This window comes from Ascaphus truei, unplaced genomic scaffold (genome assembly GCF_040206685.1).
Source record: "Ascaphus truei isolate aAscTru1 unplaced genomic scaffold, aAscTru1.hap1 HAP1_SCAFFOLD_411, whole genome shotgun sequence".
NCBI classification, from domain to species: Eukaryota; Metazoa; Chordata; class Amphibia; order Anura; family Ascaphidae; genus Ascaphus; species Ascaphus truei.
The window spans coordinates 346096-361230 of NW_027456742.1; the positions used below are offsets into that span (position 1 = coordinate 346096).

General features: G+C 60.9%; 1 protein-coding gene across 1 annotated transcript; it reads left to right on the top strand.

Annotated features, from left to right (window-relative positions):
* The first annotated feature begins 3527 nt into the window (after positions 1 to 3527).
* LOC142483988 (pre-mRNA-splicing factor ATP-dependent RNA helicase PRP16-like) lies at positions 3528 to 15078 on the top strand. Its single transcript, XM_075583919.1, has 7 exons — positions 3528 to 3600; positions 6326 to 6708; positions 6796 to 6959; positions 7735 to 7830; positions 8253 to 8406; positions 14542 to 14661; positions 14980 to 15078. The coding sequence occupies exons 2-6, from the start codon at positions 6410 to 6412 to the stop codon at positions 14603 to 14605; spliced, it is 777 nt and encodes a 258-aa protein (XP_075440034.1). The 5' UTR covers positions 3528 to 3600; positions 6326 to 6409; the 3' UTR covers positions 14606 to 14661; positions 14980 to 15078.
* Positions 15079 to 15135: the final 57 nt, after the last annotated feature.

A 15135-nucleotide genomic window follows, 5' to 3' on the forward strand; every position in this document is an offset into this window, starting at 1 on the left:
CGTGGGGTTTTTGCTTCACCCTCATCTTTGGAGAGAAGTAACTGTCTATAAACTCACGGGGAAAGGCCCAGACCATCGATTGGTTAGAAGCAGGAACCTGTGTGTGGAGCTCACACAAAGGGATCTGCTTTGTCCATACACCCCACTACTGCGTTATACCTGAAGCGGCCTGAGATATTACACACAAAAAAACCTTTAGGCGCAATTACACTAATCAAATACAGCACATATAAAAGAAAAATCAAACTACCTCAGGTTCTATGACGGGTGGGCAAGATATCCCTGCTTCAGCACAGGTGGCCCAGCCATTGACCGAGAAATCCTGAAAACTGACCTTTTGGTGGCCCTTGAGGACTGGAATTGGGCACCTCTGCTAGGACTGTATTTTTGTGTGATTCTAGTTCCTTTAGAGCTTGGTTTTCACAGAAATCCAGATTACCTTTGCTCTGTAATGGAGCATTTGCCTCAGCTAAAATTAAACTAGAATCTAAACAAAAACAGCCATAAAACCCTCATACAAGGGGGGAAACCTGGTTATTCTGAGAGCAGAGGATTACCTAAGGCTTAGTCCATGGTGACTCAGCCCGTGCGGAGGCGCGCTGAGGGAAAGCGGGTGCTTTCCCTGGCCTTGGTTAGCGCACCGTCCGGGGGCGGGCCAGTGACATCACGGAGCTGGTTCGCCCTCATTGGGCGAACCGCTCACGTGACCGGCCGTGCGCTCCGTGAGCGCTTGAAACTAAAATTTTCTTAAGACCCACGCTTCCTGAAGCGTGCGCGAGCCCCTGCTAAAGCCGCTCTCATTGCGGCTGCAGGGGCTCACTGGTAAGCGTGAGCGCGCCTCAGCGCCGACCATGCCCGAGGCCTAAAGGAGAATCAATGGCTACTAAGCGACTGCACCTGCTATGAGATACTAGGCCATGACCCACCATTGAATATAATAAGGAGCTTACCAACATTTTGAAAGAAGGCGTCTTGAATAAAGCAATAACAGAACAAGAATACCAGTTTAAATTGGTCAATTTTCCCAAAATATCAACGTTCTACAGTATACCAAAAATTCAGAAGAATAAACCCCCCCCCCCCTCTGGTAGACCAATAGTCTCTGGTATTGGCAATTTATCAGAAAAAGCGAGTATTTACACAGACGAGAGCCTCAGACCATTCGTAACGCCCTTACCTTCACATCTAAGAGATACTAAAGATGTCCTTAACAAACTGGAGGATGTTTACATTACAAAGCCCTGACCCTCCCCCTCTCCCCGGGTGTCCCCCCGCGAGCCCTGACACCTCTCCCCGGGTGTTCCCCCGCGAGCCCTGACACCTCTCCCCGGGTGTGTCCCGAGAGCCCTGACACCTCTCCCCGGGTGTCCCCCCGAGAGCCTTGACACCTCTCCCCGGGTGTCCCCCCCGAGAGCCCTGACACCTCTCCCTGGGTGTCTCCCCGGGAGCCCTGACACCTCTCCCCGGGTGTGTCCCCGAGAGCCCTGACCCCCTCCCCCCGGGTCTCCCCCCGAGAGCCCTGACCCCCCCACTCCCCGGGTGTCCCCCCGAGAGCCCTGACCCCCCCACTCCCCGGGTGTCCCCCCGAGAGCCCTGACCCCCCCTCTCCCCGGGTGTGTCCCCGAGAGCCCTGACCCCCCCCTCTCCCCGGGTGTGTCCCCGAGAGCCCTGACCCCCCCTCTCCCCGGGTGTGTCCCCCCCTCTCCCCGGGTGTGTCCCCCCCCTCTCCCCGGGTGTGTCCCCGAGAGCCCTGACCTCTCCTCGGGTGTATCCCCCTCCCCTCTCCTCGGGTGTATCCCCCTCCCCTCTCCTCGGGTGTATCCCCCTCCCCTCTCCTCGGGTGTATCCCCCTCCCCTCTCCTCGGATGTATCCCCCTCCCCTCTCCCCGGGTGTATCCCCCTCCCCTCTCCCCGGGTGTATCCCCCTCCTCTCTCCCCGGGTGTATCCCCCCCCCCTCTCCCCGGGTGTATCCCCCCCCCCTCTCCCCGGGTGTATCCCCCCCCCCTCTCCCCGGGTGTATCCCCCCCCCCTCTCCCCGGGTGTATCCCCCCCCCTCTCCCCGGGTGTATCCCCCCCCCCTCTCCCCGGGTGTATCCCCCCCCCTCTCGTATCCCCCCCCTCTCCCCGGGTGTATCCCCCCCCCTCTCGTATCCCCCCCCCTCTCCCCGGGTGTATCCCCCCCCCTCTCCCCGGGTGTATCCCCCCCCCCCCTCTCCCCGGGTGTATCCCCCCCCCCCCTCTCCCCGGGTGTATCCCCCCCCCTCTCCCCGGGTGTAATCCCCCCCCCCCTCTCCCCGGGTGTATCCCCTCTCCCCGGGTGTATCCCCCCCCCCTCTCCCCGGGTGTATCCCCCCCCCCTCTCCCCGGGTGTATCCCCCCCCCCTCTCCCCGGGTGTATCCCCCCCCCCTCTCCCCGGGTGTATCCCCCCCCCCTCTCCCCGGGTGTATCCCCCCCCTCTACCCGGGTGTATCCCCCCCCCTCTACCCGGGTGTATCCCCCCCCCCTCTACCCGGGTGTATCCCCCCTCTACCCGGGTGTATCCCCCCCCCCTCTACCCGGGTGTATCCCCCCCCCTCTACCCGGGTGTATCCCCCCCCCCCTCTACCCGGGTGTATCCCCCCCCCCCCTCTACCCGGGTGTATCCCCCCCCCCTCTACCCGGGTGTATCCCCCCCCTCCCTCTACCCGGGTGTATCCCCCCCCTCCCTCTACCCGGGTGTATCCCCCCCCTCCCTCTACCCGGGTGTATCCCCCCCCCCCTCTACCCGGGTGTATCCCCCCCCCCCTCTACCCGGGTGTATCCCCCCCCCCCCTCTACCCGGGTGTATCCCCCCCCCCCTCTACCCGGGTGTATCCCCCCCCCCCCTCTACCCGGGTGTATCCCCCCCCCCCCTCTACCCGGGTGTATCCCCCCCCCCCCCTCTACCCGGGTGTATCCCCCCCCTCTACCCGGGTGTATCCCCCCCCCCCCCCTCTACCCGGGTGTATCCCCCCCCCCCTCTACCCGGGTGTATCCCCCCCCCCCCTCTACCCGGGTGTATCCCCCCCCCCCCTCTACCCGGGTGTATCCCCCCCCCCCCTCTACCCGGGTGTATCCCCCCCCCCCCTCTACCCGGGTGTATCCCCCCCCCCCCTCTACCCGGGTGTATCCCCCCCCCCCCTCTACCCGGGTGTATCCCCCCCCCCCCTCTACCCGGGTGTATCCCCCCCCCTCTCTCCGGGTGTATCCCCCCCCCTCTCTCCGGGTGTATCCCCGAGAGCCCTGACCCCCCCTCTCCCCGGGTGTGTCCCCGAGCCCTGACCCCCTCTCCCCGGGTGTGTCCCCGAGAGCCCTGACCCGTTCTCCCCCGGGTGTGTCCCCGAGAGCCCTGACCTCCTCTCCCCGGGTGTATCCCCGGGAACACTGACCCTCCGCGCCACTAGGAGTGTGCTACCGGTGAGCCATCCGTCGCTGTGGGTGTACCAACATGTCAACGCAGTAACCGGAAGTGGGAGAGAAGCCGGATGTGCTGTGCTTCCTGTACAATAAAGTTTGTTGAGAAACCGCGAGGGATTCTGGGATGATGTCTGCGCGCACGGACCCAGGCCCGAAGGGAGATGTGTGTAATCTGTTTCTAATACCTTATATATTTATATATACACTCACTGTGTCATATACATTTATATACACACAGTGTTATATACATACTGTGTCATACATATTTATATACACACTGTTATATATATTTATATATACACATACACTCACACATATATACACTCACTGTGTTATATACATTTATATACACACATACTGTCATACTGTCATATATATTTATATATACACCCTGTAATATACATACTGTGTCATATACATTTATATACACACACTGTAATATACATACTGTGTCATATACATTTATATACACACGCTGTAATATACATAATGTGTCATATACATTTATATACATACTGTCATACATTTATATACACACACTGTAATATACATACTGTGTCATACATTTATATACACACACTGTAATATACATACTGTGTCATATACATTTATATATACACACACTGTAATAATTATATATATATATATAATACATTGTGTGTCTTATATTTATTTATTTATAAAATGTGTTACCTCTCGTTTTCAAGTATGTCCTGGGCACAGAGTTAAGACAAATAATACATGGTTACAAATACAGTTACATAATATACACATACTGTATCTGAGGGATATACATATTGTGTCCTAATATATAATGTGGTATATATTGTGAGAGCTAGACGTGCAGAATGTGTGTGAGGGCTATACATATTTAGTTATGTATGTATGTCTTTATATAACGCCATCCAGGTACACAGCGCGTCACAGCAGTAATACACGGGACATAATAATATAACGCATAATGGGTATAAGCGCTTCAGACATGACAGTAACAATGCTTAAGGGAGTTCCTGCCCTGAAGAGCTTACAATCTAAGTGGTAATTAGGGAGAAGTTACAGAGTCAGAAGGGAGGGTGTTATGCGAAGTGTGTCTGCAAGGGGTCAAGGTCATTGCATATGAAATGTGTAGTGTCAGCCAGCGGAGCTACCCATATGCTTTGTTGAAGAGGTGTGTTTTTAGATAGGTCTTAAAGGTGGAGAGAGAGGGTGCTATTGAGGGGAAGGGCATTCCAGAGGTGCGGGGCAGTGAGTGAGAGAGGTTTTAGGCAGGTGAGGGCTTTAGATACAAAAGGTGTAGACAGAAGACATCCTTGAGCAGAACACAAGAGTCTGGCAGGTGTGTAGCGAGAAACTAGGGCTCATTTGTAAGGAGGGGCAGAGGAGTGTATACCGTTAAAACTGAGAATTTTGTAAGTGGTGATACAGAGTTATCACTATGTATGCTAAACACACGGGGATGTGTGTGTATATATATTTGTATGTGTGTATATGTATATATTTTTAAAGTGGGCTCCATGTGAATGGATATTCCAGGTAAAAGGTGACACATTGTGTGCTCATTTGCATGTAATTTCCCAGAATCTTTTGTTGCAGTGGGAACACTGTATGCTAGGTGATAATGGTTGAAAGGCAGGGTTGCAGACCTGTCTAAGACATGTGACTGTGCTCACAAGTGGTATTCTTTATTGGCTATATGTATATATGTATGTGTATGTACTCGAAAGTATCCCAGTCGATAGAGCACTCAGACTCGCAATGGTTGAACAGTAATACTAACTTTATTTATCATGCTTATAAAATATATATACTGTATGACTTACTACGACAAACTGCCTGTGGCAATAGTTTAAAAATGGGTTGTCAGTAGAACTCCTAAACCCTGGGAGGGGTACTCAGTGGCTGGTATTACGAGTAGTAATCTTAGGGCTGAAATCAGTGGTACTGGTACATGAGCTGGTCACTCAAATTGGTGTAATATATGTGCATTAGTTTACTATAGCTAAGGTGGTCCAAGTAGTAGGATTTTTTGACACTGATAGTACTAGTTAAGTCAATGACTACAAGGCTATGGTCTGTATGTAGCAAACTATGCGTAGCCAAATGCAACCCCCTCGCAATTGTAGCCAATGATGCACAAGGCAACACGATGTAGCTCAAACGTAACTTACTAGTAACTGGACTTTTCTGTTGTGTAGTGCTATGAGTGGGCAGCTAAATACATACTGCCAACTTATTAATAACTAGACATTTATCTAAAGTGTAGCGCTATGGCTGCTGTCACGTGACCCCCGCAGCGCGTCGTCACCAGTTCCTAATAATATTTATTTGGGTAATCAAATAATTCTTAAATGCAACAATCTACTGTGACAGACCTAGAATTGCTCACATCTTCATGGAAATGTGGTGATTTTTCTGCAAGATATGCCAAAAAATTAAAGGGATCCTGTTTTTTTCTCACCATATATTGTGTGTGAATAATATATAAATGTGTGTGTGTGTGTGTGTGTGTGTGTGTGTGTGTGTATATATATAGATAGATAGATACATATGATATGTATGTAGTCAGACTCACTGTCCCTGGCGCCGTGGTTGAAGAAGCAAAAGTCCACGGCACCTGGACAGTGTCTGCCAAGATGGAGCTGCAGGGGTTCAATGCCTCCGAATGGCACTCTCCGCAGTGTTAATCCTTGGGTGCTGCAACCGCCGTGGTTGGCAGCGACACAAAGACACTTTGCTACAGATGTATAGACACTGTGTATATAAACATATATGTCATTGTGGATTAGATCTTGGTCACATTCTGTCCCTTCTGCATTGGACGGTTCTGTTGGATGTGAATGCTGAAGCAGCTGATTTCATCTCAATGTATATACTTCTTCCCTTTATAGGGCCCCCTGGATTAGAGGGCAGGAGACCCTGCGGCTGCCCCCGTGCTAGAGAAGGAGACCCAGCGGCCGCCCACCCTGTGCGACATGGAGGAGGAGGAGCTGTCTCTGCACAGACTAGAGGGCAGTGACCCCTCTCTGGAGACTGGGGGGCTGGTGTTAAAGAAGAGTTTGGGGAGTGAGCAGCACCTGTTTAAAGCACCGGCCCCACGTTCTTCCCTACTGGGCCTGGACCTGCTGGCTGCGCAGAAAAGGAAAGAACGAGAGGAGAAGGAGCAGCAAGAGGGGGACAAGAAGCCGAAACTTACCTCTAAGGACTCGGAAGAGGGAGATGAGACCCTCGAGGGATCCAGCGACAAGCTGAGCCGGGGGAGCCACAGGGACAGGTAAGGAGCAAGGGTCAGGAGGTGGAAAAGAGCGAGGCAAAGGGGGGGCTGGGAGCAGGGTGGTCGCTGAGTGTGTGTGTGTCTCAGACGTTACAGAGCCGCTCGCGTGGACACCCCCTCATACAGCGGGGGGGTGAACGAGGAGTTCCTGGCTCGGAGCCGACAGAGAGAGCGAGATCGGAGAGAGCACGGGGTGTACGCATCATCCAAGGACGATCGAGAGCGCAGGAAGGACCGCAGCCGGGAGCGAGGTATTGAGCGCGTTGGGGTGCGCAGCTGTGTTGGGGCGCGCAGCTGTGCGCAGTGTTGGTGTGCGCCGCTGTGTGAGTGTCGCCACGTAGCGTTTGGGGCACACCGCTGTCTGAGCGTTGCGTGCAGTTTGGGGGCGCACCGCTCCTAGCGTTACGTGGTTTGGGGGCGCACCGCTCACAGCATTGCGTGCAGTTTGGGGGCACACCGCTCCTAGCGTTACGTGGTTTGGGTGCGCACCGCTCACAGCATTGTGTGCAGTTTGGGGGCGCACCGTTCTGAGCATTGCGTGCAGTTTGGGGGCGCACCGTTCTGAGCGTTGCGTGCAGTTTGGGGGCGCACCGTTCTGAGCGTTGTGTGCAGTGTGGGGGCGCACAGTTTTGAGCTTTGGGGGCGCACCATTCTGAGCGTTGCGTGCAGTTTGGGGGCGCACCGTTCTGAGCGTTGCGTGCAGTTTGGGGGCGCACCGTTCTGAGCGTTGCGTGCAGTTTGGGGGCGCACCGCTCTGAGCATTGCGTGTAGTTTGGGGGCGCACCGCTCTGAGCATTGCGTGTAGTTTGGGGGCGCACCGTTCTGAGCGTTGCGTGCAGTTTGGGGGCGCACCACTCTGAGCGTTGCGTGCAGTTTGGGGGCGCACCATTCTGAGCGTTGCGTGCAGTTTGGGGGCGCACCACTCTGAGCGTTGCGTGCAGTTTGGGGGCGCACCGCTCTGAGCGTTGCGTGCAGTTTGGGGGCGCACCGCTCTGAGCGTCGTCCTCTAAACCGTTTCTGTCTCAGATGATCGTAGCCGGCGCAGCAGGTCGGAGCGAGATGGCGGCTCGGAGAGAAGCGTGCGGCGCAGTGAGCCTGAGAGCCCGAGACACAAACCTAGAGGTGTGTGCGCGGGTTAGGGCAGTAATTCTCTCCTCTCTCTTCCACCTTCTCCATACTCTCACCCCTCCTCCATACGCTCACCCCTCCTCCATACGGTCACCCATCCTCCATACGCTCACTCCTCCTTCATACTCTCACCCCTCCTCCTTTCTCTCTCACCCCTCCTCCATGCTCTCACCCCTCCTCCATGCTCTCACCCCTCCTCCATGCTCTCACCCCTCCTCCATGCTCTCACCCCTCCTCCATACTCTCTCACTCTTCCTCCTCCTTCTCTGGCTGTCCCTCTGTCTCTCCCTCTCTCCCCTCCTTTATCTCTCTATCCCCCCTTCTCTTTCCTCACTGTCTCCCCTCCTTCTCCCTGGCTCTCTCTTCTCCTCCTTCCCGCTTTTGATAGGTTATACTAACCTTTCCCACTTCCCTAGATGCCCCGACGCCCTCTCGTTCAGGGTGGGAGGAGGATGACAGTGGGTACAGCGGTTCTCAGCGCTCTCAGTGGGAGTCTCCTTCTCCGGCACTGTCCAATCGAGACTCTGAGCGAAGCCACCGGAGCGAGCGCGAGAGCGCAAGGAGGGAAAGGTGAGAGCAGCAGGCCGCCTCCTTACCCCTCTCTCCCTCCCTCCCTCCCCCCTCGTTCCTCCCCCCCCTCCTCCTCGTTCCTCCCCCCCCTCCTCCTCGTTCCTCCTCCCCTCCTCCTCGTTCCTCCCCCCCTCCTCCTCGTTCCTCCCCCCCTCCTCCTCGTTCCTCCCCCCCTCCTCCTCGTTCCTCCCCCCCTCCTCCTCGTTCCTCCCCTCCCTCCCTCCTCGTTCCTCCCCTCCCTCCCTCCTCGTTCCTCTCCTCGTTCCTCCCCTCCCTCCCTCCTCGTTCCTCTCCTCGTTCCTCCCCTCCCTCCCTCCTCGTTCCTCCCCTCCCTCCCTCCTCGTTCCTCCCCTCCCTCCCTCCTCGTTCCTCCCCTCCCTCCCTCCTCGTTCCTCCCCTCCCTCCCTCCTCGTTCCTCCCCTCCCTCCCTCCTCGTTCCTCCCCTCCCTCCCTCCTCGTTCCTCCCCTCCCTCCCTCCCTCCTCGTTCCTCCCCTCCCTCCCTCCCTCCTCGTTCCTCCCCTCCCTCCCTCCCTCCCTCCCTCCCTCCCTCCTCGTTCCTCCCCTCCCTCCCTCCCTCCCTCCTCGTTCCTCCCCTCCCTCCCTCCCTCCCTCCTCGTTCCTCCCTCCTCGTTCCTCCCCCTCCCTCCCTCCCTCCCTCCCTCCTCGTTCCTCCCCTCCCTCCCTCCCTCCCTCCCTCCCTCCTCGTTCCTCCCCTCCCTCCCTCCCTCCCTCCTCGTTCCTCCCCTCCCTCCCTCCCTCCCTCCTCGTTCCTCCCCTCCCTCCCTCCCTCCCTCCTCGTTCCTCCCCTCCCTCCCTCCCTCCCTCCTCGTTCCTCCCCTTACTCCCTCCCTCCTCGTTCCTCCCCTCCCTCCCTCCCTCCCTCCCTCCTCGTTCCTCCCCCCCCTCCTCCTCGTTCCTCCCCCCCTCCTCCTCGTTCCTCCCCTCCCTCCCTCCTCGTTCCTCCCCTCCCTCCCTCCTCGTTCCTCCCCTCCCTCCCTCCCTCCTCGTTCCTCCCCTCCCTCCCTCCTCGTTCCTCCCTCCCTCCTCGTTCCTCCCCTCCCTCCCTCCTCGTTCCTCCCCTCCCTCCCTCCTCGTTCCTCCCCTCCCTCCCTCCCTCCTCGTTCCTCCCCCTCCCTCCTCGTTCCTCCCCTCCCTCCTCGTTCCTCCCCTCCCTCCCTCCCTCCTCGTTCCTCCCCTCCCTCCTCGTTCCTCCCCTCCCTCCTCGTTCCTCCCCTCCCTCCCTCCCTCCTCGTTCCTCCCCTCCCTCCCTCCCTCCTCGTTCCTCCCCTCCCTCCCTCCCTCCCTCCCTCCTCGTTCCTCCCCTCCCTCCCTCCCTCCTCGTTCCTCCCCTCCCTCCCTCCCTCCCTCCTCGTTCCTCCCCTCCCTCCCTCCCTCCCTCCCTCCTCGTTCCTCCCTCCTCGTTCCTCCCTCCTCGTTCCTCCCCTCCCTCCCTCCCTCCTCGTTCCTCCCCTCCCTCCCTCCCTCCCTCCTCGTTCCTCCCCTCCCTCCCTCCCTCCTCGTTCCTCCCCTCCCTCCCTCCTCGTTCCTCCCCTCCCTCCCTCCTCGTTCCTCCCCTCCCTCCCTCCTCGTTCCTCCCCTTACTCCCTCCCTCCCTCCTCGTTCCTCCCCTCCCTCCCTCCCTCCCTCCCTCCCTCCCTCCTCGTTCCTCCCCTCCCTCCCTCCTCGTTCCTCCCCCCCCCTCCCTCCCTCCTCGTTCCTCCCCTCCCTCCCTCCCTCCTCGTTCCTCCCCTCCCTCCCTCCCTCCCTCCTCGTTCCTCCCCTCCCTCCCTCCCTCCCTCCCTCCTCGTTCCTCCCCTCCCTCCCTCCCTCCCTCCCTCCTCGTTCCTCCCCTCCCTCCCTCCCTCCCTCCCTCCCTCCTCGTTCCTCCCCTCCCTCCCTCCCTCCCTCCCTCCCTCCCTCCCTCCCTCCTCGTTCCTCCCCTCCCTCCCTCCCTCCCCTCCCTCCCTCCTCGTTCCTCCCCTCCCTCCCTCCCTCCCTCCTCGTTCCTCCCCTCCCTCCCTCCCTCCCTCCCTCCCTCCTCGTTCCTCCCCTCCCTCCCTCCCTCCCTCCTCGTTCCTCCCCTCCCTCCCTCCCTCCTTGTTCCTCCCCTCCCTCCCTCCCTCCTTGTTCCTCCCCTCCCTCCCCTCCCTCCCTCCATCCTCGTTCCTCCCCTCCCTCCCTCCCTCCTCGTTCCTCCCCTCCCTCCCCTCCCTCCCTCCCTCCCTCCTCGTTCCTCCCCTCCCTCCCCTCCCTCCCTCCCTCCTCGTTCCTCCCCTCCCTCCCTCCCTCCTCGTTCCTCCCCTCCCTCCCCTCCCTCCCGCCCTCCCTCCCTCCTCGTTCCTCCCCTCCCTCCCTCCTCGTTCCTCCCCTCCCTCCCTCCTCGTACCTCCCCTCCCTCCCTCCTCGTTCCTCCCCTCCCTCCCTCCCTCCCTCCCTCCTCGTTCCTCCCCTCCCTCCCTCCCTCCCTCCTCGTTCCTCCCCTCCCTCCCTCCTCCCCTCCCTCCCTCCCTCCCTCGTTCCTCCCCTCCCTCCCTCCCTCCCTCCCTCCTCCCCTCCCTCCCTCCCCTCCTCCCCTCCCTCCCTCCCTCCCTCCTCGTTCCTCCCCTCCCTCCCTCCCTCCTCGTTCCTCCCCTCCCTCCCTCCCTCCCTCCTCGTTCCTCCCCTCCCTCCCTCCCTCCTCGTTCCTCCCCTCCCTCCCTCCCTCCTCGTTCCTCCCCTCCCTCCCTCCTCGTTCCTCCCCTCCCTCCCTCCTCGTTCCTCCCCTCCCTCCCTCCTCGTTCCTCCCCCTCCCTCCCTCCTCCCCTCCCCTCCCTCCCTCCTCCCCTCCCTCCCTCCCTCCTCGTTCCTCCCCCTCCCTCCCTCCCTCCTCGTTCCTCCCCTCCCTCCCTCCTCGTTCCTCCCCCTCCCTCCCTCCCTCCCTCCTCGTTCCTCCCCTCCCTCCCTCCTCGTTCCTCCCCTCCCTCCCTCCCTCCCTCCCTCCTCGTTCCTCCCCTCCCTCCCTCCCTCCCTCCTCGTTCCTCCCCTCCCTCCCTCCCTCCCTCCTCGTTCCTCCCCTCCCTCCCTCCCTCCCTCCTCGTTCCTCCCCCTCCCTCCCTCCCTCCCTCCTCTCGTTCCTCCCCTCCCTCCCTCCCTCCTCGTTCCTCCCCTCCCTTCCTCCCTCCCCTCCCTCCCTCCCCTCCCTCCCTCCCTCCCTCCTCGTTGCTCTCCTCCCCTCCCTCCTCGTTGCTCTCCTCCCCACCCTCCCTCCCTCCCTCCTCGTTACTCTCCTCCCCTCCCACCCTCCCACCCTCCCTCCCTCCTCGTTACTCTCCTCCCCTCCCACCCTCCCTCCCTCCCTCCCTCCTCGTTACTCTCCTCCCCTCCCTCCCTCCCTCCTCGTTACTCTCCTCCCCTCCCCACCCCTCCCTCCCTCCCTCCTCGTTACTCTCCTCCCCTCCCACCCTCCCTCCCTCCCTCCTCGTTACTCTCCTCCCCTCCCACCCTCCCTCCCTCCCTCCTCGTTACTCTCCTCCCCCTCCCACCCTCCCTCCCTCCCTCCTCGTTACTCTCCTCCCCTCCCACCCTCCCTCCCTCCCTCCTCGTTACTCTCCTCCCCTCCCTCCCTCCCTCCTCGTTACTCTCCTCCCCTCCCTCCCTCCCTCCTCCCCTCCCTCCCTCCCTCCCTCCTCGTTCCTCCCCTCCCTCCCTCCTCGTTCCTCCCCTCCCTCCCTCCCTCCTCGTTCCTCCCCTCCCTCCCTCCCTCCTCGTTCCTCCCCTCCCTCCCTCCCTCCTCGTTCCTCCCCTCCCTCCCTCCCTCCCTCCTCGTTCCTCCCCTCCCTCCCTCCCTCCCTCCCTCCCTCCTCGTTCCTCCCCTCCCTCCCTCCCTCCTCGTTCCTCCCCTCCCTCCCTCCCTCCCTCCTCGTTCCTCCCCTCCCTCCCTCCCTCCCTCCTCGTTCCTCCCCTCCCTCCCTCCCTCCCTCCTCGTTCCTCCCCTCCCTCCCTCCCTCCCTCCTCGTTCCTCCCCTCCCTCCCTCCCTCCCTCCTCGTTCCTCCCCTCCCTCCCTCCCTCCCTCCTCGTTCCTCCCCCTCCCTCCCTCCCTCCCTCCTCGTTCCTCCCCTCCCTCCCTCCCTCCCTCCTCGTTCCTCCCCCTCCCTCCCTCCCTCCCTCCTCGTTCCTCCCCTCCCTCCCTCCCTCCCTCCTCGTTCCTCCCCTCCCTCCCTCCCTCCTCGTTCCTCCCCTCCCTCCCTCCCTCCTCGTTCCTCCCCTCCCTCCCTCCCTCCTCGTTCCTCCCCTCCCTCCCTCCCTCCCTCCCTCCTCGTTCCTCCCTCCTCCCTCCCTCCTCGTTCCTCCCCTCCCTCCCTCCCTCCCTCCTCGTTCCTCCCTCCTCCCCTCCCTCCCTCCCTCCCTCCCTCCCTCCTCGTTCCTCCCCCCCTCCCCTCCCTCCCTCCTCCCCTCCCTCCCTCCCTCCTCCCCTCCCTCCCTCCCTCCTCCCTCCTCGTTCCTCCCCTCCCTCCCTCCCTCCTCGTTCCTCCCCTCCCTCCCTCCCTCCTCGTTCCTCCCCTCCCTTCCTCCCTCCCCTCCCTCCCTCCCTCCTCGTTGCTCTCCTCCCCTCCCTCCTCGTTACTCTCCTCCCCTCCCACCCTCCCTCCCTCCCTCCTCGTTACTCTCCTCCCCTCCCACCCTCCCTCCCTCCCTCCTCGTTACTCTCCTCCCCTCCCACCCTCCTCCCTCCCTCCCTCCTCGTTACTCTCCTCCCCTCCCACCCTCCCTCCCTCCCTCCTCGTTACTCTCCTCCCCTCCCACCCTCCCTCCCTCCCTCCTCGTTACTCTCCTCCCCTCCCACCCTCCCTCCCTCCCTCCCTCCCTCCCTCCCTCCTCGTTACTCTCCTCCCCTCCCACCCTCCCTCCCTCCCTCCTCGTTACTCTCCTCCCCTCCCACCCTCCCTCCCTCCCTCCTCGTTACTCTCCTCCCCTCCCTCCTCGTTACTCTCCTCCCCTCCCACCCTCCCTCCCTCCCTCCCTCCCTCCTCGTTACTCTCCTCCCCTCCCACCCTCCCACCCTCCCTCCCTCCCTCCCTCCTCGTTACTCTCCTCCCCTCCCACCCTCCCTCCCTCCCTCCTCGTTACTCTCCTCCCCCTCCCACCCTCCCTCCCTCCCTCCTCGTTACTCTCCTCCCCTCCCACCCTCCCTCCCTCCCTCCTCGTTACTCTCCTCCCCTCCCACCCTCCCACCCTCCCACCCCTCCCTCCCTCCCTCCCTCGTTACTCTCCTCCCCTCCCCACCCTCCCTCCCTCCCTCCTCGTTACTCTCCTCCCCTCCCACCCTCCCTCCCTCCCTCCTCGTTACTCTCCTCCCCTCCCACCCTCCCTCCCTCCCTCCTCGTTACTCTCCTCCCCTCCCACCCTCCCTCCCTCCCTCCTCGTTACTCTCCTCTCCCTCCCACCCTCCCTCCCTCCCCTCCCTCCCTCCCTCCTCGTTACTCTCCTCCCCTCCCACCCTCCCTCCCTCCCTCCTCGTTACTCTCCTCCCCTCCCACCCTCCCTCCCTCCCTCCTCGTTACTCTCCTCCCCTCCCACCCTCCCTCCCTCCCTCCTCTTACTCTCCTCCCTCCCTCCTCGTTACTCTCCTCCCCTCCCACCCTCCCTCCTCCCTCCCTCCCTCCTCGTTACTCTCCTCCCCTCCCACCCTCCACCCTCCCTCCCCTCCCTCCTCGTTACTCTCCTCCCCCTCCCACCCTCCCTCCCTCCCTCCTCGTTACTCTCCTCCCCTCCCACCCCTCCCTCCCTCCCTCCTCGTTACTCTCCTCCCCTCCCACCCTCCCTCCCTCCCTCCTCGTTACTCTCCTCCCCCTCCCACCCTCCCACCCTCCCACCCTCCCCTCCCTCCCTCCTCGTTACTCTCCTCCCCTCCCACCCTCCCTCCCTCCCTCCTCGGTTACTCTCCTCCCCTCCCACCCTCCCTCCCTCCCTCCTCGTTACTCTCCTCCCCTCCCACCCTCCCTCCCTCCCTCCTCGTTACTCTCCTCCCCTCCCACCCTCCCTCCCTCCCTCCTCGTTACTCTCCTCCCCTCCCCACCCTCCTCGTCCTCATTCCCACCCTCTTTCTGTTTTTGCTCTCGGTGACGTTGCTGGGACTAATCCCCTGTTTCTGCAGGTCTGGGAGGGGCAATTACAGTGAGGACTCCCCCCTCCCCCACCCCGTCCTACAAATTCAATGACTGGGCCTCTGAGAGGCGCCATATGGGCACAACCCCACGCTTGTCCCGCGGGAAAGGTAAGAGGGGAGGGGAGGCGAGACTCGCGGGGGGGAGTGCGTGTGCGTGTGCGCGTGCGTGTGCGTGCGTGTGCGTGTGTGTGTGTATATGTACATACGTGTGTGTATGTATGTATGTGTGTGTGTGTGCGTGTATGTACATACATACGTGTGTGTGTGTGTATATGTGTGTGTGTATATGTGTATATGTGTGCGTGTGCGTGTGCGTGTGTGTGTATATGTACATACGTGTGTGTGTGTGTATGTGTGTGCGTGTGCGTGTGTGCGTGTGCGTGCGTGTGTGTATATGTACATACGTGTGTACGTGGTGTTCCGCAGGGAAGCAGGAGAATGAGGAGGACGGGATCAGCTTCACGACGGAGGAGGAGCAGCAGCAGTGGGAGGACGACCAGCGGGTGAGTGCGGTTTGGCGGAGGGAGCGCTTCCTGTAGTCTCCTTCCCCCACCCTCCCCCTCTTTTCCGCACCGCTCCCCA

Excerpts from the sequence above, each read along its gene's own strand:
- LOC142483988 (XM_075583919.1), top strand. The coding sequence starts at position 6,410 with ATGGAGGAGGAGGAGCTGTCTCTGCACAGACTAGAGGGCAGTGACCCC. Across the intron at positions 6,709-6,795 it reads CGGGGGAGCCACAGGGACAG|ACGTTACAGAGCCGCTCGCG; the intron begins GTAAGGAGCAAG and ends TGTGTGTCTCAG. Across the intron at positions 7,831-8,252 it reads CCCGAGACACAAACCTAGAG|ATGCCCCGACGCCCTCTCGT; the intron begins GTGTGTGCGCGG and ends CCACTTCCCTAG.